Source organism: Heterodontus francisci, chromosome 27 (assembly GCF_036365525.1).
Source record: "Heterodontus francisci isolate sHetFra1 chromosome 27, sHetFra1.hap1, whole genome shotgun sequence".
Classification (NCBI taxonomy): Eukaryota; Metazoa; Chordata; class Chondrichthyes; order Heterodontiformes; family Heterodontidae; genus Heterodontus; species Heterodontus francisci.
In genome coordinates, this window is record NC_090397.1 from 25,690,988 (window position 1) to 25,718,830 (window position 27,843).

The 27,843-nt window shown below is 43.3% G+C and overlaps 1 protein-coding gene across 3 annotated transcripts in view; it reads right to left on the reverse strand.

The window, feature by feature from the left end:
• The window catches only part of LOC137384709 (copine-8), a 445,401-nt gene that overhangs the window by 218,550 nt on the left and 199,008 nt on the right, over positions 1 to 27,843 (reverse strand). For all 3 annotated transcript variants that reach the window (XR_010977638.1, XM_068059014.1, XM_068059012.1), the window contains exons 7-8: positions 7,956 to 8,019; positions 4,433 to 4,536 (exon numbers count right to left, since the gene is read on the reverse strand). Coding sequence is in view for 2 of the 3 variants with exons in the window: in XM_068059014.1 (XP_067915115.1) it covers positions 4,433 to 4,536; positions 7,956 to 8,019 (168 nt within the window). In the remaining variant the exon portion in view is untranslated. The remainder of the gene's footprint in view (positions 1 to 4,432; positions 4,537 to 7,955; positions 8,020 to 27,843) is intronic.

Genomic DNA, 27,843 nt, shown 5'->3' on the forward strand with positions numbered 1-27,843 from the left:
TGGAGGGAAGGTCTTACAAGGAAAGGCTGAGGGACTTGAGGTTGTTTTCGTTGGAGAGAAGGAGGAGGAGAGGTGACTTAATAGAGACATATAAGATAATCAGAGGGTTAGATAGGGTGGATAGTGAGAGTCTTTTTCCTCGGATGGTGATGGCAAACACGAGGGGACATAGCTTTAAGTTGAGGGGTGATAGATATAGGACAGATGTCAGGGGTAGTTTCTTTACTCAGAGAGTAGTAGGGGCGTGGAACGCCCTGCCTGCAACAGTAGTAGACTCGCCAACTTTAAGGGCATTTAAGTGGTCATTGGATAGACATATGGATGAAAATGGAATAGTGTAGGTCAGATGGTTTCACGGGTCGGCGCAACATCGAGGGCCGAAGGGCCTGTACTGCACTGTAATGTTCTAATTCTAATTCTAATACTTGCACCAGACCGCTCTCTCCTCCCGCTCCCCTCTTTGAAAATTCCCTACTGGCTCTCCCCATCCCATTAACAAGCTCCTCAAGGAGTTTAACAGGCAGTTAATTGGAGGCGAGCGGGTTTTCAGGACCCCAAACCCACCCTCTCTTTGAAAATTACAGCACGTTCCAGAGGCATCCGGATCCAGAAATGCCTTCAGGAACGCAATCTTCAATTCATGCCGCACCTGAGCTCACCCCCAAAGTGCTTTGAAAATCCAGCCCAAAGTGTCTTCATGGATACCCAAGCCTCAATTATAATAGTTTTAAGCAGGAATTACTTACCTTTCCAGATACTAACTACATATATCTTGCCCATGGACTGTAACATTACAACAAGGACATTAAATTTTAATGCTTTTGGTTAAGATAGGTATAAATGAATACTGAAATTAAAAATTCCATTGCTTCCAGCCCAGTAGCAGAACTAATAAAGTTTGCTTCTCTGAAACATATGGGAATAAATTGCATTAGTTCCTAAGCAAGCTGAGTATATCCCATCCAAAACAAAAACGAAAAGTGCTGGAAATACTCAGCAGGTTTAGCAGCATTTGTGTCGAGAGAAGCCAAGTTAACATTCACAGACCTGAAACGTTAACTCTGCTTCTCTCTCCACAGATGCTGCCAGGCCTGCTGAGTATTTCCAGCACTTTTTGTTTCAGATTTCCAGCATCTGCACTGTTTTGTTTTTATTTGAGTACATCCCATGTTTGGAGCTGGAGCAAATTTCATGGCCGGAATTTTACAGCGCCCCAGCGGGTCGAATGGTGGTGTGGGGGCGGCGTAAAATTGAGCGGCAGGCTCCACGAGGCCTAACCGCCCCAATTTCGCCTCTGACCAGGTTTACGGAGGTCCGGTGGGGGGTGAGAAGTGGCCTGCCCACCCAAGGCCAATCAAGATCCTTAAGTGGCCACTTAAGGGCCCACGCCCGCGTCCACGGGTATTTTACCTGTGGCAAGTGGGTGTGCCGGGGACGTGAAAGGCCGCCCAGCTATAGATGTCGGCCTTTCCGCACCCTGGGGGGGGCCTGGCAATCGGGCACAGGGTGCCCGATTGAGGGTCGCCCCACCTCCCAACCCAACCCCAGGATCCAAGACGCCCTCCTCCCCCCAAACAACCACCCCAGCCTCACCAGGGCACGACCGATTCCCCTGGTGAGGCAGCCCAAACTTACCTTCAGTACCGGTTCCTTGGTATCCTCCTCGGCTGGCAGTGGCCACTGCTCCCGGTGGCGCTGCTGATACTAAGAGCTGCCGGTCCATCTGATTGGCTGGCTACTCACTGAGGCGGGACCTCCTCCCTCAGTGGGTGGAAGTCCCGCCTCGGGCCAATTAAAGACTGGGGATCCGTAAAATACGGGACGGAGCCCCAGGCTGGGCTGAAGCGGGTGCGGTACCGACATTTACGTCGGAGTCCAGCTCCCGTCTGCCCACTGTAAAATTCCTGCCTATGTGTTTAATGTTCACAGATTGTTACACAGATGATGTATGATAAGGACACTTTGATATGATATTTATTTAGTAGGTATCAGTCTGCTCTTCCGGCAAATGTATCCAAAGAGTCCTGACATGTTAATATTATAAAATAAGTGATCTCACTGAGTAGAACCATGTAACTGATTCAATTGTTTCCTAGTATGAGGATTGTTGTTTCAGAAACTATTATTACCAAAATCCCATCAGAAAAGTGAGAGAGCAAGTGACATCTCAAAAGAATGCATGTCAGAAAGTCCTATGATACAGTGCAACAGGACTTCCAGAAAACCTTTTATAAAATGCCGCATAAAACAACAGCTTACATTTATTTACTGCCTTTAAAGTCTTGACGTAGTGCACATTGGAGGAATGGATACTCACTAGTAATAGAAGAGTTAGGAGAGGTGCCCCAAATCAAGGTTGAAAAATATGGTTTGAGAATGATTTTAAAGGCAGGAAGAGAGAAATAGAGAGGGAGAGAGAAGTAGAAAAGATGATGGTTTTAGGCAGTGAGTCTCAAAGAATAGGGCAGAGGCAAATGAAAGGTATGCTACTAATAGAGAAGAAAGAAAGTTGACGTGCAAGGCTGGTCAAAGTTGGAGGATGGAAGGATGCAGACTGGACATAAGGCTAGAAGAGGTTGTAAAAGTAGGGGAGGACAAACCCATGGGTAGAATTTATATGCAAGGACTCAGATTTTGAATTTGGTGCATTGAGTGACAGGGTCAGCAAGGATATAGGTGATGGTGAGTAGGATTTAGTGTGGAAGAGAATGTTGGTGGCAAAATGTTGGATGAATTGGAGTTAGTGTTGCTTGAAGCTTGAGAGGTCCGTGAGGAAGGCATTGAACAAATTGTTTTTGGTGAGTCGGGGTCTCCGAAACATTAGCAACGAAGCAACAAGCTCAAGGCACTGGATAAAAACTGGAGGTGGGTAAGTAATTGCCTGAAACAGCAAATACATTGGACGGAATTTTATGTTGGGTGGGAGGCCCCGCCCACTGGCTGAAAAGTCGGGTGTAAGCCCACCTCCACCAGGCCTGGGGAGCCATGTTGGGATTATTCTCTCCCCAGTCACTTAATTGGCCTTGGCGGGGGGACATCTACCTCCTTGAGACAGGAGGTCCTGCCTAATGTCGCTGCCAGCCAATCAGCAGCTCTTAGTCCAAGCAGTGCCACCAGAAGCAGTGGCCACTGCTGGCACTACACCCAGCTGTCGCAAGCAAGGTGAAGGACAACCCCAGATGAAGATAAATGTTTGGAGCCTCGCCGAGTAGGCAAGGGCCGAGGGGGGTGGGGGTCGGTGGGAGGATGTGGAGGTGTTGTTGTGCCGTGGCGGCGGTTGGGGCTTCGGGCTGACCCTCTGTGGGGCACAAGGTGCCCGATCAGGAGGGACACCCTCCCCTCCAGCCCACAAGAAAACCATCAGGTTTTACCTGGCGGTGTTCTTGGGGCCTTTGCCATTCGCCAGTGGCAGCAGGAGGAGGCCCTTAAGTGGCAGTTAATTGGCCACTTATGGGTCCTAATTGGCCTGGGGTGGGCGGGCCATTTATTGCCGCCGCCACCCCGCATAAAATTGCAGCAGGGGCGGGGAGGTGGCGGGAATGGCCCCCCACCTCCCACTCAATTTTACGCCCTCCCCTCCTCCGCCACCAGCCCGCTCGTTGGGGGGCCATAAAGTTCCAGCCATTAGGTACTAATGAGAGGCGTGGTGTCTGGCTGAGGAGTTACACTGAATGAAATGGCTTTTCATTTATGGGTATATAATCATTCATGTTTAAAATTGCTCTATTGTAACTTAATTTGTGTTGAATTCTCTCAGACCTGTAAAAAACATTAATTATCCCACTTTTCTGATTTATTATGAAATTATACCATAGCTTTGGAATAAATCATTCATGTGAATTATGCAAGCCAGTCAATTTTGAGTAGATCTTGCAGTTAGAGCTTCCAATATATTTGTTAATTTCTAAACAATGACAATCTTTCAGCAGAGGAATAGACCCTTTATTATATACGAATGAAATATATTCATCCCCCACAAATTATAATAAATCACAATTTCCAGAACAGCTGTTTTGACAAAATAGTCATAAAATGTGGAGCAATTTGTAAGTCACTGAAACACGACGGGAAAACATTCTTCAATTATTAATGAAAAGTCATGGAAAATGGCAAAAAGGGAGAACAGAATAAAATTGGTGATTTATAACCTGTCCTGTCGTACCCATATTCTGTATCAGAAAATTGCAGAACAGGTCAAACCATTATGTGGCATTCACATCTATTTACCCAACTTAGAAATACAGCTTTTACAGATTGCATCCATCACCGAGTGCTATAAACAAGCTGCTATGAAGTAAAGATTGAGAGCCTGAAGTAATTTCCTTCAAATTCTGAGGCAAAATAAACTTATTACTAGAAGTTAACACCACTTGCATGATCAATATCTGGGAATCAATCTACTGTAAAAAAAAATCATTAATATATCACTTACGTTCCATCCTCATTGCTTCTATAAAATACAAGGAACGGGTCTGACTTTCCAAAGAAATCTTTTTTATCTAATTTGTTGGCACAAAACTGCATTGCCACAACATCCTGAGGGAGGAGGGAAAGGATCAAGTGTGAAAGGAAGCAATCAAAAAGCCACTATGCAAGCTGTTAAGGCTACTAGATATTGCTTTGATACTGCTGAGGATTAAGTGATAGGTTTGCAAACAGGGCCAGGTGAAAAGCAACAATTACCAGTGTGTCAGCAAAAAATATAAAAATACAGAAGTAATAGAAGTGAACAATTAATGCATGAGCACTGAACAGCATGGTTTTTGAAAAATATACAATTCTGTTTTGAATGTCTCACAAGCATTTGCTAAAGCATTGACTTGTTTAGCTCTCTGATTATATAAAAATAAAAACTGGTTAATTACATTCTCTACCTGAATGAACCTATGCCTCCTCAGTATTTTTATGAAAAGCCATAAAGCATCACAACATCATGGCTGGAATTTTACACACCCCTGCCCCCATTGGGAGCGGGCTGGAGCTGGTGGGGGGGGGTTGTTTGCGTAAAACCGAGTGGGAGGCAGGGGGTGCCATTCCCATCGCCTATCCGCCCCCACTGCCATTTGACCAGCAGCTGGGGTAGATGGAAAACAGCCCACCTGCCCCAGGCCAATTGAGGCCTGGAAGTGGCCAATTAACTGCCATTTAAGGGCCTCCTCCTGCCACTGCTGGTATTGTACCAGCAGCAGCAGGGAATTTCAGCACCTGACGAGGCCCCCAGGTATTACCAGATGGCCTCCTTGCGGGCCTGGGGAAAAGGGGATAGGGGTGGGCGTGGGCCTCCTGATCAGGCACCCTGTGCCCCACAGAGGGCCCCCCTCCCCCCAGCAGCACAAGCTGGAGCACCTCCCATCGCCCTCCTGAATGACCCCCGCCGCCCTTGCCAGGGCCCAGCCAACTGTCGCCAGTGAGGCCCGAAACTCCATTTGCCTTTATGGAGGCGGACGTCAATGTTCCTCTTCTGGGTGGCTGCAGTCCCAGCAATAGCCACTGCTCCCGGTGGTGCTGCTGGGGCTGTAGAGCTACCAACACTCCGATTGGCCAGCAACCATTGGAAGCGGGACTTCCTGCCTCAACAGGACGGAAGTCGTACCTGAAACAATTAAGGGCCTGGGCCACATAAAATTACTGCATGGCTTCCAGGCCTGGCAGAAGTAGGCTTGGCCCCAATTTTTAAGCTGGTGAGCGGGCCCTCCGCCACCATGTAATATTCCGGCCCAAATCTTCTATCTAATATAACTATTAAGCCAAGCAAAAGGTGTAAATAAGCCAATCGATAAATAACATTAAAATAACATATTTACAGTAGAATTTATTTAACCAACTCAAAAAGAATACACATTTGAAAGCTCTATACAAAATAGCTTTTTTTAATTAGTATTTCATATACACATTGATTCTTTGGTTTCTATATTTCTCACTGGTGTGGTACTACTCTGGCCTGCCCTTTCTTGAAGGTTCTAAATTGACCCTCCTATGTTGACCAATTCACCTTTCTTAAATACCTTTGCAATCAGTTACTGAGCTCCTTGGTAGATGCAACTCATTCAGAAAAGAAATGCCTGTCTTGCACATAACTTAATGAATCAGCATTATGCTGTACATAAACTATTGTTTCAATGCAAGACATCGTAAGCCAAGATAATTCAGCAATGAGAAAGACAGAAAATCCATGTATAATACAGGGGAAGTCAATTTAAATTTGCGACCTGAATCTTACCCAGTGTATCAATACATCAAATGACATACTATGGCACTGCTAATGTAGCAATAAATAGTTTTAAAGCTAGACATTATGTATAGCATCTCAATAATTATATATTAATATTAATCATGTGTATTCTGTAGTCTGTTTTTAATACTGCTTATTTCTTATTTCCTACTGGTTTTATTCCCAAACGAGGAAAACTGTAAGTCCCATTTTATGTCACATCATAGATCTTCTTGCCATTTTCAAATAAAAGTTAATGGTCTATAAGCCTAAGTACAGGTTTTATAAATTTCCTCTGGTAGTAAGTGGTTTGAATTTCAGAGAGATTAGTGTGACCCAATGTAATTTGATAACAGCATAACTCGAATAAATCAGAAATGATATGCCTTATTCTTTGCACATTGTAATTTCCTGAAATAATGCAAGGCTATGATGATATTTTAAGCCACTTCAGCTCCACTGTGATCAGCAGGTGGTGGAAAACCAATGTCTGTGCAAAACTACTAATTGGATGATATATTCCTCCTGGCAATAACTTGGTGCCTGATATGAGTTAATGGGCATGCTAATAACCATATTTTGGGAGTTACTAATTATTTTATGCTGCAATACCAGTGGCATCTTGATATCTTTGCTTAAATTGCCTCTTTAGTTTGTGAATAAAAAAACCCAGAAAATTTGCTAGGGACCCACTAAAACAGACTTTTGAACAGCATTAGAAAATATGTTTTTTTTACCTGCAAACATTTGTGTAAACGCATGTCACAAAAAGACTGGGAATAAAGTACCACTAACACAATTGACCCGAAACCAAAAATCTTCATTCTGACTTCATGAAACATTTAAGCATGAAGAACAGTAAGTCTGTACTTTTTATAATAGATAAATTTGTGTAAGGATTGTGTTCTCAATAGAAGGGTCTGCTAGGCTGAAAGGGAGAGTATAAGAAAATGTAATTTTTATGTTCCATTATGGTTTTTTTATGCTCCCAGTTCCTTTCTCTGCTCTTTAACAGTCTTTCACAATTCTTGCACGTTTCAAATGTGCATGGTGTCTTCGTATCCCTGATAAGAACATAAGAAATAGGAGCAGGAGTAGGCCATTCAGCCCCTCAAGCCTGCCCCGCCATTCAATAAGATCATGGCTGATCTGTCCCAGGCCTCAACTCCTCTTTCAGGTCTACTCCGCATACCCCTTGACTCCCTGAGATTTCAAAAATCTAAGTACCTCCTCCTTAAATACATTTAGTGACCTAGCCTCCACAACTCGCTGAGGTTGAGAATTCCAGAGATTCACCACCCTCTGAGAGAAGAAATTCCTTCACATCTCAGTTTTAAACATGTGCCCCTTTATTCTGCAACTATGTCCCCTAGTTTGAGATTCCCCCACCAGTGGAAGCAGATGGATGAAGACTTCTCAGAATAATGGAAAATCATTGGAGTATTAAGGAACAAAGGCCCATGCTTGCAATGGGACATAGGCTTGTCCATTATGTACTGAATCCACTCATTGCTAAATAAATAATAATACCTGCTAATATTTAATAGTTATAGTCACTGGAAGGAACATAGCAAAATGTGGAGATCTGTTTATTAGAGACAATTTCTTATTTAGTTAACAGAAGCAGATTTATATTGCACAAAGATCTAAATTCTAATGGGTAACAAACTAAACTTTGATGGCACCTCTACTGTAATAATTATATAGCACTTAATTTGGAAGAAGGTGAATAGTTTGTTCTTACATGGCAATTGCTCAATTCTTCCGCTGTTAGAATAATTGCTCCGCATTTCTTTCCAGGAATTCCACTGTTAGACAAAAAAGAAAGAAAATAAACATCTGTGTTCTTGTTTTGTTTCATAAATTCCTCTGGATTGATATTTTTGAAGAATAAATTCAAAAATGTTTTATTTGATCCCTGAACACCCTCATATCTTTGTTTCAGTTACAGACAGCTGTAGCAAGAGTCATCATAGTGGGACAGTGAACAGTTTAATACCATGCTGCAAAAATTAGTATTGTCTGTTTTTCTGGTTATTCATCACAATTCCTGTGTCACTCTTCACCATCACACCGTAACTCATGCAAATTTCCATGTCACACTTAAATCTCATTGGCTAAAATCTCACATTTACAGATCAGCAACAAATCACAACCAAACAGATAAGCATTCTACCAATCGGGAATGAAAACTGCCAATCATAAAGATCTAAAAGTAATGAGTCGCAAATAGCTCAAAGACAGGGAGTAGGTGAGACAGTCAAAATACTCCAGCAATTTGATGAAGATGGTTTACACCATTTTCTCAGTTTTCCCAGCTAAATATGTACAGACAAAATTAACACCTGTAACATAGGTAACCCCTAGAATTAACCAATTCTGCATAAAATGCTCATTCTTACTCAGAGCTGTCCATAATAAATGCTGTAACTCAAGGAAAACATTTATTTCTATGTTGAGAGCTTGAAGTTTATTTGAATTATTAGACTATAGCCTGAATTATTAGTTTGGTCTTTGCTGACTTTTGTAAATATTTTGGTTCTTGTATATTAAAAAATAATGTAAACTGTGAAGTTTTTGCCTTATTCAGGGATAAATCGTGTAAACAGCTGCAGAATAATTCACTTTTAAAGATCACTGTTTATAGTAATTGGCTTTACAGACCAAATCTTACTTTCCAAAACTTAACTCATTTATGCTAGTGTGTCTGAACGAGGTTCAATTGAAAGGATCAAGTTGTGAAATGTTTGCCTTTGATGTTGCACTAGCAGAAATTTCTCAACTCATAGCTATGTCTATTCGAGGCAAGTAGAAATGAAGTGACCTGCCTTGGAGGTAAAAGCAACTTCAGCAATTTACCATCTGTTTTACTTTTCTTCTGAGCGAATACCAGCCTGGACAAATTTGAAATTCTTTTACGAACTCGTTATCTACTACACATGCACAGCTAGAATTCTGCATGCCATGGAGACAATACACATTACTAGTCAGAGTTCTGTCAAAATGCTTTCAAATCTCACAATCTGCACTGTTAAATGTGATAATAAACAATAATGATTGGATGAATAACCAAAATCAGATTGTTAAAGTTAGGGCATTGATGCTGAGAGTACATACCTACACTCCCTCATCACATGGTATGTATGAATGGCACACTACTTGTAAAGAAACCACTTTTACAACAGGAGAGGCAATGGCACAGTGGTAATGTCACTGGACCCAGAACCCAGACTAATGCTGTGGGGACACAGGTTTGAATCCCACCATGGCAGATGGTGAAATTTGAGTTCAATTAATAAATCTGGAATTAAAAACTTGTGTAATGATGACAATGAAATTGTTGTAAAAATCCATCTGATTCACTAATGTCCTTTAGGAAAAGACTCCAGGCCCACAGCATGTGGTCTGAAATGGCCCAGCAAGTCAGCAATAAATACTGGCTGAGCCAGTGACTCCCACATCCCACAAATGAATTTTAAAAATTGCTATGGGAAAGCTTTTTTTCACAGAAACTGGAAAGCAGAGAATGATCGCATTCAACACTAATATTCAAAGACATTCCAATCATGAGGAAAAAAGTGAAGCAGTCACAGTGGAGTTCTGTTGCAACAGATCTGGGACAGCTAAGTGCCATCCTGCAGTCATTGACAAATCTGCAAATCCTCCATGTTATCACAAGGTTCACAACTTACAGTTTGACCACAGAACTAACAGAAATGCCTGAACAACTTCAGTACACCTTGATTTACAGATGGAAAAATTGCTCATTTTACAGCCTTAGAACAGTTGAGTCCTTGCAACAAACAAATGGTGTTTCTATCCACAGGCACAACAGACTTTGCACTGTCACCATACTAGGGGATCATACAAGCTTTCAAGATACACTCCCTTTACTTCCCTTACAGCAAAATAATTGAAAGCATCTGTTCTGATCACACAGTGATTGTACAGAATGTTGCTGGGCATGTAATTCTACTGGATGCAGTACACAAGGATATTAATGCTTTGGGAGCTGTTTCAAAAGCACGCATTGTGGACTGATTCCATAAATATGGGTTTACAGCTCTGAATGACCAAAGCATTTACTGAAAAAATTTCTGTGCACCTTTGCCAGGTGATTACATCATACTATCAACTGGAATATCGCTCAATGAAATCAATATGCTATCGAACCTGGGACACACTAAAACTTATAATGAGCTCACGGACATTATCAGAGACATTATAAGTGAAATAAGATCAAAACAGTGATGTGGACTGGTGTAAATTTAATGATTAGACACCCTGCTCTTTGTCCTCTGGAAATAACCAAACAGCAGAGGAAACTTGAAAACATTCTTTATTCTGCTACTGCTTTAACCACTTTTGATTAATTTTTATGTTGTTTACTGCTTTTAGCATTGTGCTGTGTTTTTTCTGTACATAAAATGCATAAATACAGTCCTGTTGCTCTATCCTAGTGGTGGAGCATGTTTCTGCATGAAAGCTTTGAGGTGTCTATATGATGATCAACTCAACATAACAATCAAATGAAGTGTTACTAAAATTGATTATTATAATTCAATTATACTGTCTATGAACGGTTTGTTTTTTGATTCAATTTAATCTTATTAAGGCAGTCTTCTGCTTACTTACGGTTTCCACCCTAGTCAATGTCCTCAGGTAACGGCATAAATTTTAACTTTTTATACAGTAATTTTAGGTAAACAGTTTTAAATGTGTAATGGGGCGGAGGGGGAGGGGGAGTGATTTTAACTGCCAGGAAACCATGCCAATTTGAGGCCAAATCAATTTGGTTGGTCCATTTCCTACATGGAATGGGCAGGCAGCAAGTGAGAAGCTTTTTTTTAATTTTCAAAATATACTTTATTCATAAAAATCTGTAAAAAATACATTACAAAACAGTTCCAAACAGCACCAAGTCAAACAATACAAGGAGTGCAAAGGAGATCAGTTTTCTTCAATACAGGAGTGAGTTGACTCACAACCCTTCCATTTCATTTTACATGCCATGTACATTTTACGGCAAACAAATATTTCTGAATACAGTTCGAGGGGTTTTCCATGGATCCAGCCCCTCAGTTCACCTTGGTGGGGGACCTTACACTGTGGTCTTTCCCCATTGAGCCTTTGCTGCGGCTGCCCCAAACTTTAGTGCGTCCCTCAACACGTAGTCCTGGACCTTAGAATGTGCCAGTCTGCCACATTCGGTCGTGGACAACTCTTTGCGCTGGAAGACCAGCAAGTTTCGGGCAGACCAAAGAGCATCTTTCACCGAATTGATAGTCCTCCAGCTGCAGTTGATGTTTGTCTCGGTGTGCGTCCCTGGGAACAGCCCATAGAGCACTGACTCCTGTGTTACAGAGCTGCTTGGAATGAACCTCGACAAAAACCACTGCATCTCTTTCCACACCTGTTTTGCAAAGACACATTCCAGAAAGAGGTGGGCAACCGTCTCTTCCCCACCACAGCCACCTCGAGGGCATTGTGCGGAGGGTGTGAGACTCCGAGCGTGCAGGAAGGATCTGACAGAGAGGGCTCTTCCCACCACCAGCCAAGCTACATCTTGGTGCTTGTTTGAAAGTTCTGATGATGAGGCATTCTGCCAAATGACTTTGGCAGTCTGCTCGGGGAACCATCCGATTGGATCCACCGTCTCCTTTTCCCGTAGGGCCTTGAGGACATTCCGTGCAGACCACTGCCTGATGGATTGGTGGTCAAAGGTGTTTTTCCGCAGAAACGTTTCCACGAAGGATAGGTGGTACGGCACGGTCCAACTGGATGGAGCATTCCGCGGCAATGTGACCAGACCCATCCTTCGCAACTTACCTGGATGGTGTCTTCTCATTCCCGAACTTCTTCACCTGTCTTCATGGCAGCCTCCCTGCTCAAACCGAAGGTAAAATTGCTTGCCGGGGCCCACTGAAATCATTGGGCCTCAATTAGCATATCTAAATTAGCACCCCATTGGCTGTGGGAAGAGGCCTCACTTAAAATTGGAAACAACCCAATCTGGGTGGCTTTCTAACGGAGAAGTAACCCTGGGCATTTTAACTGCCAACCAGCCTGGTTTCCAATAGTTTAGTAGGGTTCAAATTCCATCCCACCACCCACCTAATACATGGTACAAAATTACACTGAGGCCTGTTTTTCAGTTGTCACCTTTTTTTGATGCTTTTGACCAGCTTTTGCTAGCCTTCTAAATTAACATGCATGAGTATAGAAGACATTCTAAATCAAATTCCAGTCACTGCACTGCCACTATTACTAGCAATCCAAATGTTTAAAACCCTCCTTGCCACAGAAATATTTATTTGCGCTTCATACCGGAGAAGAGTAAAACAACCTCATCAAATGCAAAAAACAGTCAAAATAAAGCCCTGGCAACATAAAATAACAGAAACGTCATTAGGCCATTTGCAGAGTGCCATTTGTCGCACAGTAACCTAAAAAGTAAGGAGTTCTAAGTTTCTTGCCATTCTGACATACGGCAAACTTCTGTGACAGAATGAATACTCAAAAGATCAGATCCAAATATACTCAAAACTATATTATTACTGCAATAAGAGAGATAATGGGACAGAAACAGATCACATTAATATCTACTCTCAGCAACACAAGAAAACAAAAACATTGAATGTTTACCGAATTGCTTTAATAGAAGAAAACTAAACACACACAGTTACCATAGTTTTTACAAATGCAACTATTGGAGTACAATATTTTAAAAGGACCCCACTGGCTAGGGATGGATGCCTTTGTTACCTGCAATTTGAATTTGTTGTTGGTCAGATTGAGGCAGAAAAGGGTTACAAAGTCCTCTGCTCCATTTAATTCCCCCCTCCCCCATCAACACTGCTTGGTTTCCAGCAGGCAGGAGAGTTAAAGGTGACCCCATCATATTTGTAGTTCAGACCCTGACTATACATCATTTTGCACAATATAGACAGATACCTAATTTTTTATTGATGGAAATCTTCCAATCGCAGATTTAGGATCTGAACCCAGGCAGATTTCCAATCATGGCAATGAGCACAATGCCAAGGAGACCCATAATCATTCACATGGGAATGACTGCATCTCCACACATAGGGCTGGATATGGCAACAGTTAATAAGTCATATCTACAATGCACAGCTGAGAAAACTACTCATTTACAGAGTGAACACTTGGCAATGAAAACAAGGAAGCGTGAAGCAAAAAGAGAGACACTGGGTGAAAGGGGAATTAATTTCTCTTTTTAATTTAAAGAATGCAAGATATTATACCACCTTGTCTATACTGGTATCAGTGCTTTTCCCCTATACCCTTTAATATTTTTCTTCAGGTTTATTTAATTTCCTGTTAAATCTTCTGATTGATTTGCCTTCTTTTGCCACTTGGAAAGTAGTCCCTATTCAGATTTTTGCAAAAAGAATTCTTTCTAATCTCCTCCTTCTTATTTGTAACTTTTCATTCTTTTTTGCTTTACTACTTTTTACCCTATTAACCAGGCCAGCCACATCATGCAATATTAATTAATGAGTACACATTATTTGTAAAATGACATAACAATTACTATTATGTATTTTAAATGATTAGCAATGTAGAAACAAAATGTAAACACACATCTAATTATAACATTACCTTTGGCACTTACAATGCAAATAAGTCAGGAGGTGCTCATCAGCATGATCCTGTTAAGGGCTATAAAAAAGCTGCTGCACAATGCTTTTAAACAATACAATACTCAGCATGGTATCACTATCTGTTTTCCACAGGACTGATTGCACACTTTAGCCACAGGAAGCAATGAGCTGCAGCAGCCTAGTAATATCGCAGCCAACGTACAAGAAAATTTTAATCTTGGCACATTTTTCCCAATGCCAATTCAACATTCTGAACAAATATTCCCCTTGCGGAGCTAAGACCTTTGCCAAAGCTTTCTGAGCATGCACAGTACCAAATGCTACTCTGTAATCCTGATGAAACTCAATACTTACTTTTTCGACTCATCTTCTAAGTACAACAGGCCCTATAGGGTTCTTCCGTCTATCAAAAATGAAACTGCTATGAAATAACTACCAAGTATTTAACAAAATAAGAGAAATATTCAAATGTTTTATCCTACCTTAAGCAGTAACTAGTTGTTTTTCTATTTATAATAATGTCAAATTTAAAAGGTAACTTCTCAAATCTGATTACAATTGAAAGGCATTCTGTACATCACCAAAAAGCACCCTCATGGCATATTTTCAATGGGTAGTGGAAAACGTGACTTTTATCCACACTTGCTCAGACCAACAGGAACCCACAGTCTCTCAGGAGATGGGTCAATAGTGTCTGTTGTTGCACCATGTCTAGAGGTGATAGGCTTGATCATCTGGTGAATTTTTCACCTCCTTGTTTTGCCTGTTCATATGTAAAAGTGAAGAACCAATAAAATACTGTAACTACTATTAGTATCAAAGTACTTTCTTGCATTTTCTATTGTGGTTGAAGCAACCCAGCAGCGATTTTAGCATCTAAGCACTACGTTCATCTGGTGCTATGATGCAGAACCTCATGCTTCAAAAGAAATATTTCTAAAACGAAAGGGGGGGGGGGCAATGGTTAAGTTAACTCACATTTAAGCTGTCTACACTTACCATTGTGAATTATGATAGAAGTATTGAAAATAAGGCAGCTTAGTTAGCAATGCTGATTTTGCATTGTGTGTGTTGTGATCAACAACTGGCTCAATTTATCAAAAGATAACAAACGCTACCAAATCTTTGTGTGAAATGCTAATATTTTTAACAATCATATTGTATCAGAACATGTTACTGGTACGTAGAGTGACCTGGCAACTCAGCAGTTGACATCTCAACTCTCAAACATTCAAACCATGAGGGAGGTGTGTGGCTTTTTCTCTCGCCTGCCTGGCATCAGTTTATCAGTTCCCAGCTGGCCCACTAGATGGAGTCCTGCCATGTGATACCATGGTGCCTCAAGGGGGCAAGGGAAATTGATATTGTTTATCTTTCCTTGTTTAAATCATGCATGCATCCTGCCAGGCGTTTGCACATCCTACAAAGTTTACAGCAGTTGTCATGAGGAAAGACCTACCCACCTGCCAAGAGCAGCAGATATATCCGTCTCATTGCACTGCCCATCAACATCAATTTTTTTCTGTTTGACATAAAACGGCTTCACAACCCAAGAAAGAGTCAATTCAATTGTAATGATTTGCATAGTGCTTGCCTTCATTCTTGTGCTTGGGTATTGCTGTGTCAAACATGTTTGAACAACATTTTGGGACGTCTTATTCATTTCCAATATGCAATTTGTGACAGAGGGGTGGGAAGGAAGGCTGCATTATGTTGAATAACAGAGTTTTCACTGTATAGTAAATTTAACTCAAACAATTTTTTCTGTATTGCTTGGGGGGCCAGAATCCTTAGTGGGGTAGATCCATTCTTACTGAAGGACAGTTATACATCGATATCTTTATGTCATTGATTTTTACATCCAATTTCTTTTGGGCCTCCTTATCTCGAGAGACAATGGATACGCGCCTGGAGGTGGTCAGTGGTTTGTGAAGCAGCGCCTGGAGTGGCTATAAAGGCCAATTCTGGAGTGACAGGCTCTTCCACAGGTGCTGCAGAGAAATTTGTTTGTTGGGGCTGTTGCACAGTTGGCTCTCCCCTTGCGCCTCTGTCTTTTTTCCTGCCAACTACTAAGTCTCTTCGACTCGCCACAATTTAGCCCTGTCTTTATGGCTGCCCGCCAGCTCTGGCGAATGCTGGCAACTGACTCCCACGACTTGTGATCAATGTCACACGATTTCATGTCGCGTTTGCAGACGTCTTTATAACGGAGACATGGACGGCCGGTGGGTCTGATACCAGTGGCGAGCTCGCTGTACAATGTGTCTTTGGGGATCCTGCCATCTTCCATGCGGCTCACATGGCCAAGCCATCTCAAGCGCCGCTGACTCAGTAGTGTGTATAAGCTGGGGATGTTGGCCGCTTCAAGGACTTCTGTGTTGGAGATATAGTCCTGCCACCTGATGCCAAGTATTCTCCGAAGGCAGCGAAGATGGAATGAATTGAGACGTCGCTCTTGGCTGGCATACGTTGTCCAGGCCTCGCTGCCGTAGAGCAAGGTACTGAGGACACAGGCCTGATACACTCGGACTTTTGTGTTCCGTGTCAGTGCGCCATTTTCCCACACTCTCTTGGCCAGTCTGAACATAGCAGTGGAAGCCTTACCCATGCGCTTGTTGATTTCTGCATCTAGAGACAGGCTACTGGTGATAGTTGAGCCTAGGTAGGTGAACTCTTGAACCACTTCCAGAGCGTGGTCGCCAATATTGATGGATGGAGCATTTCTGACATCCTGCCCCATGATGTTCGTTTTCTTGAGGCTGATGGTTAGGCCAAATTCATTGCAGGCAGACGCAAACCTGTCGATGAGACTCTGCAGGCATTCTTCAGTGTGAGATGTTAAAGCAGCATCGTCAGCAAAGAGGAGTTCTCTGATGAGGACTTTCCGTACTTTGGACTTCGCTCTTAGACGGGCAAGGTTGAACAACCTGCCCCCTGATCTTGTGTGGAGGAAAATTCCTTCTTCAGAGGATTTGAACGCATGTGAAAGCAGCAGGGAGAAGAAAATCCCAAAAAGTGTGGGTGCGAGAACACAGCCCTGTTTCACACCACTCAGGATAGGAAAGGGCTCTGATGAGGAGCCACCATGTTGAATTGTGCCTTTCATATTGTCATGGAATGAGGTGATGATACTTAGTAGCTTTGGTGGACATCCGATCTTTTCTAGTAGTCTGAAGAGACCACGTCTGCTGACGAGGTCAAAGGCTTTGGTGAGATCAATGAAAGCAATGTAGAGGGGCATCTGTTGTTCACGGCATTTCTCCTGTATCTGACGAAGGGAGAACAGCATGTCAATAGTCGATCTCTCTGCACGAAAGCCACACTGTGCCTCAGGGTAGACGCGCTCGGCCAGCTTCTGGAGCCTGTTCAGAGCGACTCGAGCAAAGACTTTCCCCACTATGCTGAGCAGGGAGATTCCACGGTAGTTGTTGCAGTCACCGCGGTCACCTTTGTTTTTATAGAGGGTGATGATGTTGGCATCGCGCATGTCCTGGGGTACTGCTCCCTCGTCCCAGCACAGGCATAGCAGTTCATGTAGTGCTGAGAGTATAGCAGGCTTGGCACTCTTGATTATTTCAGGGGTAATGCTGTCCTTCCCAGGGGCTTTTCCGCTGGCTAGGGAATCAATGGCATCACTGAGTTCCGATTTGGTTGGCTGTATGTCCAGCTCATCCATGACTGGTAGAGGCTGGGCTGCATTGAGGGCAGTCTCAGTGACAGCATTCTCCCTGGAGTACAGTTCTAGGTAGTGCTCAACCCAGCGGTCCATCTGTTTGCGTTGGTCAGTGATTATGTCCCCCGATTTAGATTTGAGGGGGGTGATCTTCTTGATGGTTGGCCCAAGAGCTCTCTTCATGCCATCATACATTCCTCTGATGTTTCCGGTGTCTGAGGCCAGCTGAATATGACTGCATAGGTGTTGCCAGTAGTCGTTTGCGCAACGCCTAGCTGTTCTTTGTGCAGTACTTCTGGCTGCTTTAAGTGCTGCGGATGTTAAATCGCTGGGGGCTTTCTTGTAGTTCAAAAGTGCAATGCGCTTAGCGGCTATGACAGGTTCCAGCTCTTCATTATGAGATTGAAACCAGTCTGCATTTCTCTTCGCACTTTTGCCGTAGGTGGTCAAAGCTGACTCATAGATGGCGTCTCTGATGTGGGCCCACTTGGTCTCAGCATCCCCTGTGGGAGTGTTTTGAAGGGCTGTTACAAGTGAATTTAGAAATTTTTGTAACAGCTGTGGGTGAGAAATTCTGCTCGTGTTGATGCGCGGGTGGCCCTTCTGCTTGGAATGATGCAACTTCTTTGGTCTGAGTCTAACCTTGCTGCACACCAGGGAGTGGTCGGTGTCGCAGTCCGCACTGTGGAAGCTGCGTGTGATTTGAACACTGTTTATGGCGGCTCGCCTTGTGACAATGAGGTCTAGCTGGTACCAACGACGTGATCTTGGGTGCCTCCATGAAACCTGGTGACAGGGTTTAGTGTGAAAGAACGAGTTGGTGATGCAGAGGTTATGATAGGTACACAACTCAAGCAGTCTCTGCCCGTTCTCATTCATCCTTCCAACGCCATAGCGCCCAAGGCAGGAGGGCCATGAGTCATGGTCGGCCCCAACCCTGGCATTAAAGTCCCCCAGCAGGAATAGGTGTTCGGTGTTGGGGATGCTGCTAATGATGTTATGGAGTTGTTCATAGAACTGGTCTTTAGCTTCAGGTGCGGAACAGAGTGTTGGAGCATAGATGCTGAGTAGGTGTACTGGACCAGAGGTGGTGAGCAGTCGGATGGACAGTATGCGTTCCGAGCCATTTGAGGGAGGCTCTATCATGCTGAGCAAGGAGTTTCTGATGGCGAAGCCCACTCCATGCTGTCTTGGTTCTTCAGGATCCCTGCCCTGCCAGAAGAAGGTGTAGTCTTGCTCTGCTAGAGAGCCACTCGCGGGGAGGCGAGTCTCCTGAAGTGCTGCAATGTCCACATTGAGTCTACTGAGCTCGTTGTTAATGATGGCGGTCTTCCGAGAATCGTTGATTTGTGTAAGGTCTTCCGACAGGCCAGGACACATAGTTCTGACGTTCCAGCTTGCAAAGCGAAGGGCTGGTACCTTCTTTCCTTTTTTCATGTTGTTTGGTGCGGTGTATCAGTCCACCTTTCGGGCAATGACCCTGAGCTCCAAGCACCCATTGAAGCAGGCAGACTGTGGCGGGACAGAACCTTATTGACCAATTTATACAGGCAATTTAATACCAAAACGAAAGCAACACTGAACCCAAAAAGTTTCCAAAATAGAACATCACTTAATGTAAAACAAGCATGAAAGTACCTACATACCAATCTAGAAAGCCAGCAAAGGATGACAGTCTCAAAACAAAAAAGCTGACAACTCAAAAACATATAGGCCTATGAAATGGAGTTACACTCAAACGACAGTGGGGTACAATCATGTCCTAAGTTAAAACGCAGGTATACCCAGAAATTCATCACTTAAACAGCTGAAGATTGTGGAAAGAATGATGGTGATTTCCTTCATTTTCTGCAAAGAAAGCATGGACTATTGTAGGTATGCATTGGTACTCTTAAATTATAAAACTGATAAATTGTTTATATACTTGTTACTGTGACAGAATCACTCTTCTCCTGCAGGAGAGTGGGGTTCTTTACTCCCCTCAAACCCCCAGATCACACTAGCATTCTTCTTCCTCTCAAGAATCAGCTGTGTTCAGTTGGTTACACTTTGGCTTCTAAATCAGAAAGTTATGGCTAAAGCCCTACTTCGGGACTTTACAAGAAATCAAGGCTGACACTTCAGTGCCATACTCAGAGTGTGCTGCATTGCTGAGGCATCATTCTTCTGATGAAATGTTAAACCAAGCCCAGTCTATGCTTGGCTGTTCAGGTAGATGTTATAGACCCCATGGCACTTTTACAGAGCAGCAGGGAGTTCTCCCAGGATATTGGCCTATATTACACACTCAACCAACATCACTAAAAATGTCATTCATCTCATTATTATTTGTGGAAGCACTGGCGCTCCTCAATTTTCTCTTGAATCATGCTGGCATTTGTTTCATCTTCCCCTACCCTACAGTTTCTACTGGCACCCGTCTCTCCCCCATCCCCTCCCACCTTCCTATTCAAATCAAGCTTGCACTATTCACACCCTCTCTAATCAATTCAAGCTGGTATTCTTCTCCCTCTCCCTTCAATTGTGTTGGTACTCTTCTCTCTCACTCCTCTCAGTTCATGCTGCATATCGCATGCTATCAGCAGAGCCTAATAAAAGCAGAATGTTAGTTTGAATATATTTTCATATACACAAACAGGCTTATATATATTCAAACATTATATATGTATATATATATATATATATATATACACACACATACATTCATATACATATAAATACAATTAACATGTGTTTTCTACATTACAAAAGTGACTATATTCAAAAGTACTTCATTGGCTGTAAGGTGCTTTGGGGCTTCCTGAGTTGTGAAATGTGCTTGTTAAATGCAAGTCATTTTTATATAATATACACATCCTTCAAATAAATATCTGCTCCCTCCAGGCATCTAACATATCAAACAACAGTGACAAATGAAAAAGACAGTCAAAGTTCACCTGGCAGTGCCCAGAATCCAACTGGATACTGAACAACTCAATATCTTCTGCTTTACTAGCCTGCATACCAGATTATTCTAAACATTTATCACTTTTTTGGCAACATTGACACCATTTTTTTTCAATCCTGACTTATTTCATAACACAATTTGACTAGGTATCACATATATTGGCCTAGAAATTCCCGCAGCATTTTCTTTCAGTGCTGACCTCATTTCAAACACCAGGGGTGAGGCATTGCCATGCTGGCGATGAATGTCAATGGCAAGCCGTCTAACCGGCTACCCACCCAATGCAAGCAACAGGCTGCTGCTCTGACAAGTAAGGCACATGAGACATTGCCTCACCTAGAATCTTAGGGCTGGACATTGTTGAGGAGGTGGGGCCCCAGCACCGGGCCAAAAAGGTGGAGGGAACTCCAACTTGGCTTTTTCCTGCCCATACCCCACCATCCCCGGAGCAATCCTCCAGTGTTTTCAAGCCTTAGTGTCCTATGCCAGGATCTCTGTCCCTTTAAAGGCGGGGATCCCACCTCAAGGAGCTGCTGGCCAATCAGCTCAGTAGTATCGGCAGCACCACCAGGAGCTGTGGCCACTGCCGGTACTGCAGAGGCCTTGGACCCAGGCCCAGTGTTGGAACCTCAGACCTCAGGTAAGTGAGACGGGGTCACCAGGGCCAGTCTGGAAGGCCGAGCGAGGGCAGGTTGAAGGGTGGGCATTAGGGCCAAGGGAAGGGGGGGGTCCATGGAGTTGTAGGTTTTGCCAGTGGAGGTCCTCCTTGAGCCACAGATTGCCCACGGAGGAGGGATATGCCACAAGCCCACAGGGGATGTGTCTTGTTTAACAAGTCACCCTCTCCCCATTGTGGAGGTACTCCCCCCACCCCACCCCCCGCCACTGGTGTTACAAAAGCATTTCTATTTTTTGTAAAATATTTTTTTAAGGACTTATAGTTGAATTATGGAGATTGCTTCATCTGGAAGCTTGTAGAGATGCTGAACGTTTTGTTTTGTTTTTTAAAAAAAGAGGTCACCAGAAGGTTCCTGGACTTGGTTTGTAAACAAACTCTTACTGGAAGGCAACTGTTTTCAGATAAAATACCAGCAGGGAGCCGGTTATTTTGACTTGGGGAGATGTTTACAGAGAAGTGACAGGTCAAGATTTATAGAGGTCAGGAGACTTTTCTCTTGTGACATTGTTTATGGTTTCGCTTTGGACAATGAGTTGTGATATGCACAATAGTTTTAAAAATACATTTGGAGCATAAACTGCTTGGAAGACAGTTGGTTTTTGCCTGCCAATGAAACCCAGCTCATCTCTTTCTCTCCCTTGGAAAGAAACCCTGCATATCCAGTGTGTAAGTTCTCTCCTCCTGTATTCGAAGAAACCCTACGTATTGAATGTGTGGAAACTGAAACGCCTGTTGCCGCATTTCTGCTGAAAGGCCTAGCTGAAACCTCGGTTGCTGCATTTCTTGGAACACCTACCCAAACTGATCTTCAACATCACCTGGAAAGAACTGTTCTAGGAAGATCCCAGTAACAGCTGTCTATACGCATTTGGGATACCAAAACCAAAACAAAGGACATCTTTCCATATCTTATCTTTTTTCTTCATGAATGAGCAAGTATTCAGCCAAAGTGGTTTTTCTGTCTTTCGTTTTGTAACAGAGCTCTAAAACAAAAATCCCTTTTATTTTTCCGTTTATCCGGTGTATGTGCATGTGTGTGTGTGTGGGGCTAAGGCAAAAAAGGAGGTTTTATATTTCAATCTGTGTGTTCATACTTTGCTTCATTACTGTTTAAGACTTGTTTTGTAATGAACTGATAATTTTGTTGTTTATTAAAGAAACGTGGTTGGTGCATTTTATTCTGGGAAAAATAGTGTATATAATTGACCAAATCAGTAAGTGGGAAAATTTAAATATAGGATGTGACCTGGAGAGAAGTAGTACTTGAATAAATCATGCACTCCTCCCACCTCGGCCGTAATACTGGTTAGATTCTAACGGCGGCAGGAAGAGGCCCTTAAGTGGCCTTTAATAGGCCATTTAAGGGCCTCAATTGGCCTCTGGGCAGGAAGGCTGTCGTAGGCCTAACCCCCAACCCCCCCCCCCCCCCCCCCGCCACCCCGGCAGAATCAGTTGGCGCCTCTGGCGCCCGCCACCCGTCGCAATTCTATGGGCACCACCCCTCCGCCTCTGACCCTGCCTCGGTGGGGTTCATAAAATCCAGCCCTTAATGTGCATGCATGAATGGGGAGTTGACATCAAGGAGATGTACAGAATTGCTTTTAACACAGCATATTCATTTGTAAGTGCCAAAATCTGGATTATGGCCCATGAAGTTGGATGGGATTTTGTTGTCAGAATCTAGTAACGCTGACCCCTCTATCATCTTATGGTTTTCTGCATGTAACACTGTCTTTAGTTAACATTAAGAGAATCCAAGGGGTATGTGGCTAAACATAGAACAGTTCTTTTATTCATCCCTTAATTAATGCATTTGGACCTTTTCAACCATACTCGGTTATAATGCAACATTTTTAAAAATGCATTTTGGAGGTGGGATTCCACAGTGAAACGCCAATCTTAAAATGCGTTTCATTACAATGCACAAAAAAAAAGAAACTGGGAAAAAAACACCAACATTTTCCACATTCATGCCCTCATTCACTTTACTGATAATTTACAGCAATTTCTTTGTACCATCGCCTCCATAAAATTTAACATGGTTAAATTCATGACAAAACGTCAATAACATTGTTTTCCCCGAAATATTCTCCCATTTGTTTCATGTTGTTTCCAAGTGTCCCTATAGTCCATCACCTTAGCCAGGTGAACTGCACAGCTAAGAACACTGGCCACGACTGGGTTCACTACTCTTTGAGAAGTTTCTCGAGTACCCATTAAGCTGTATAGTGAAAATCCCCATCCAGTGTAACAAAAATTGACTTTTCCTTACCTTGGGGTGTCAAAGGGATTTGACAGTATCCTTCCAATGTGTCTCGTAAGACACATGGGGCTGAATTTTACCCTCGGCAGACGGGAGCCGTCCACTGACTGAAAAGTCGGTGACGAACCCACCTCCACCGGGTCTGGGGATCCAGCCCACATTTTGCGGTCCCCAGGCCTTTAATTGGTGAGGCAGGACTTCACCCTCATTGAGGCAGGAAGTCCCGCCTCTCTGTCCCAGCAGTGCCACCGGGAACGGTGGCCACTGCTGGGCCTGCAACCCAGCCATCGGAAGGAAGATGAAGGACGGCCCCAGGAAAAGGTAAGTTTTGGGGCCTCGCTGGGGGTGATTGGTTGGGCCCCGCGAGGCACGGGTGGTCGACTGGGGGACGGGGGGGGGGGGGGGGGGTGGGGGTGGGGGGCGTGTTGGGTGTTGGGGGTGGTTGGGGCATTGGGGGCGGCCCTCTGTTGGGCACAGGGTGCCTGGATCAGCTTGCTGTGCTGCAGTTATAGAAGATCTGTTAAACATCTCATTTGGATTATCTAAATCCCCAAATAAGGTTTCAGATACTCGGCTATCTATTTGTGGTGCCACTTTTACCTCCGGCAATGGATCTTGTTTAGCCATTTCTCGGGTGACTACACACGCAGGAAATATTCCTGGAACTTGTTCCTGTGATAGTTCCATTTCCCTAACTTCACTTGGTTCCTCTGTAATTATAGGAAAAACTGATAATTTTGATCCGGCCAAATCGTTTCCTAGGAGTAGATCAATTTCCTCTACTGGCAAACTGTGGACAACTACTACAGTTACCATCTCAGATATTAAGTCACTCTCTAGGCATACTTTATATAAAAGTACGGGTATATACACCCCGCCAGATCCATTAACTAAAACTTTAGCGTGAAAGGCACGCTCTGGTGGAAAGGTTATATCTTTCCCCAGCAAGAGTGTTTGGGTTGCTCCTGTGTCCCTGAGTATGATAGGTTTTCCTGCCTCACTTACAGGATATGGAGTTACTTTCCCCTTTGACAAAAATTCATTGTAACTTTCAGGTATCTTATTCTTAACCTCTACACTCACTTTAGTTTTAGTATCTGGTTTTACAGCTGCCGTTAAAGTTATAGCCTGGTCTGCTAAACTCTCACTCAGAGTCTTTTCCTCTGCATTAGCTTTGCGTACGCTAACAGGTCCTATGGGTTTCCCTCGCAATTTCCAGCATTCTGAATGAAAATAACCCATTTTGTGGCAATGATAATACTTCAGCTTGCAAACCTCACTTCTACCCTCACTTCTACCCTTCCTTTCTGGCTTGAGGAGGTGATCCAGGGGCATTCCCAGCTGTTACTTCTTGTCCCCAGTTACTTGCCTTCCTTTCATTCTCCCACTTTCTATCCTTCTCAGGTTTATGGGGGTGACGGACAAAAGGTTTTGGCTTATTCAGAAGCCCAAAATCATCAGCAATTTCCACTGCTTGCCTAGCTTTCAAAACTTTCAGGTTCTCTATATGAGTTCTCACTACTGAAGGAATGGAGTTTTTAAACTCTTCGAAGAGAATCAATTCTCAAAGGTTCTCATATCTGGTTTCCATCTTTAATGCCCGAATCCAACGGTCAAAATTAATTTGCTTCACCCTCTCAAATTCTACATATATCTGCCCAGCCAATCTCCATAAGTTCTGAAACGTCTGCTTCAGGGACTAACTCATACACAGCGAGAATCGCCTTTTTTGCCATCTCATAATCTGCAGAAGCCTCTTCAGGAAGCATGGCATAAACTTCATGAGCTCTGCCTATCTTCAATTCTAACCTCAATTTTGCCACCAATTCTTTAAATTTATTCTTAGTTAAAGTTGTCAAGTCACTGAGGAACACATTCTCCTTTCCCAGAAATTCTGTTGCAACTGCTAATGCCATTCTGATAGTATAGACTGGACCTTATTACACTAGAAACCTGGTTCCTTTTATTTTTTTTCATAATTGGCATCAGATTTGGATCCTGACAATCGAGTCTCCAATTAATATGATCCCAGAGACAAGCAATTAATATGATGCCAGATGCAAGACCCGAATTTATATGTTATCCCAGAGACAAGCAATTAATATGATTCCAAACGCGAGCCCCAATTAATCTGATCCCAGACGAGATGCCCAATTAAAATGTTAGGACCGAGGCAGGAGCAATGCACTATCAATTAGGTCCCATCACTCCGCAGGTCGCAGCATATTATTAAAGTTTTCCCACCCAACCAGAAAACAGCCAAATTAAACACTAGTAATCCCCAGAATAAAACAGACCAAACCAGGTATCTTTAGGCAACAACAAATTAACTATTTATCAAAAACTACGTCTTAAACACTATAAAGTTAAACCTATGTCTAAAGACCTTATAACTTCTTATTTTAACCTAATGGGGGGCCATTCACACATATACACTCAAAAATCAATGGTTAATAGTTTCTTTTAAAAAATTATGTTTTAAAAATTAGCTGTTTCTTAAGAAGAAATAAATTACTGGGTTGTTAGTCTTTGTGGGTTACGTTCCTGATGAGTGAGGTATCCTAGTGTAAAAATAATCAAATGTCACTCGAAGTCACCATGCGGCTTTGATGAAACAGACTTTTGGATTGGCATTCAAAGCATTTCGGCTACAGCAGGCATCAAACAGTTCTTTAAACACGGAGTATAGCAATAGGTCCACTCAGATTTTAAAACCGACAGTCCCTCAGTCGAAACTTTACTCCAACAATACAAATAGTCTCTTCAAATGGTTTTTCCTCCTGAGGCAATTAACATGGTTTGTAGCTCATTGTAGAGAAATAGACAGCTCTTTCCTCCAGTAAGCAAGCTTCGCTGATGTCTCTCTAAACTGGTTTTAGCTAGTTTTGACACTGTCATATTGAAACATTATACAATGTGACCTCCTCACTCTCCTCCCATTGCCTAGGTAAGAAGTGCAGCTGTGACGCACTGTTCTCAGAAATCTAAAACTTCTCTCTCTGTCTTACAGGTACACTGTTTTTAACAGAGTCTTAAAGGCACACTGTTTCAAACAGAAGAGAAAAAATATACAGTTCCGTGACAACAGAAAGAGACCATTACCATGGTGGATGTAAAACATCCCATGCACTATTTCAAAGAAGAGGGCTATTTCAAAGGACTCGAAAGTTGCAGCTGTGAAGAAAGATTGGATAGACTAGGGTTGTGTTCCTTGGAACAGAGGAGGCTGAGGGGTACAAAATTATGAGAGGCCTAAGCAGAGTAGACAGGAAGGACCTGTTTCCCTTAGCGGAGAGGTCAATTACCAGGGGGCACAGATTTAAGGTGATTGGTAGAAAGATTAGAGGGGACATGAGGAAAAACCAGAGGGCGGCGGGTGTCTGAAATTCACTACCAGGGATGGTGGTGGAGGCAGAAACCCTCTATTCTTTTAAAAGGTACCTGGACATGCACCTGAAATGCTGTAACCGGCAAGGCTATGGACCAGGTGCTGGATGGTGGGATTAGATTGGGCTGCTAGTTTTTTCAGCCAGCACGGACACGATGGGCTGAATGGCCTCCTTCTGTGCTGTAATCTTTCTATGGTTCTAAGAGCAGAGGAGTTATCCCTGGTGACCTGGCCAATATTTATCCCTCAATCAACATCACAAAAAAAAGATTATCAGGGGTAGGCGGTGGCGGAGTGGTATTATCACTGGACTAGTAACCCAGAGGCCCAGGGTATTTCTCTGGGGATATGGGTTCGAATCCCGCCACGGCAGAAGGTGGAATGTGAATTTAATTAATAAATCTGGAATTAAAAGCTAGTCTAATGATGGCCATGAAACCATTGTCGATTGTTGTAAAAGCCCATCTGGTTCACTAATGTCCTTTAGGGAAGGAAATCTGCTGTCCTCACCTGGTCTGGCCTACATGTGACTCCAGACCCACAGCAATGTGGTTAACTCTTACATGCCCTCTGAAATGGCCTAGCAAGCCATTCAGTTGTACCTAACCACTATGGTCAATAAAAAGGAATGAAACTGGACAGACCACCCAGCATCGACCGAGGCACCGGAAACGACGACGGCAAACCCAGCCCTGTCGACCCTGCAAAGTCCCCCTTACTAACATCTGGCGGCTTGTGCCAAAGTTGGGAGAGCTGTCCCACAGACTAGTCAAGCAACAGCTTGACATAGTCATACTCACGGAATCATACCTTACAGACAATGTCCCAGACACTGCCATCACCATCCTCGGGTATGTCCTGTCCCACCGGCAGTACAGACCCACAAGAGGTGGTGGCACAGTGGTATACAGTAGGGAGGGAGTTGCCCTGGGAGTCCTCAACATCGACTCCAGACCCCCATGAAGTCTCATGGCATCAGGTCAAACATGGGCAAGATAACCTCCTACTGATTATCACCTACCGCCCTCCCTCAGCTGATGACTCAGTACTCCTC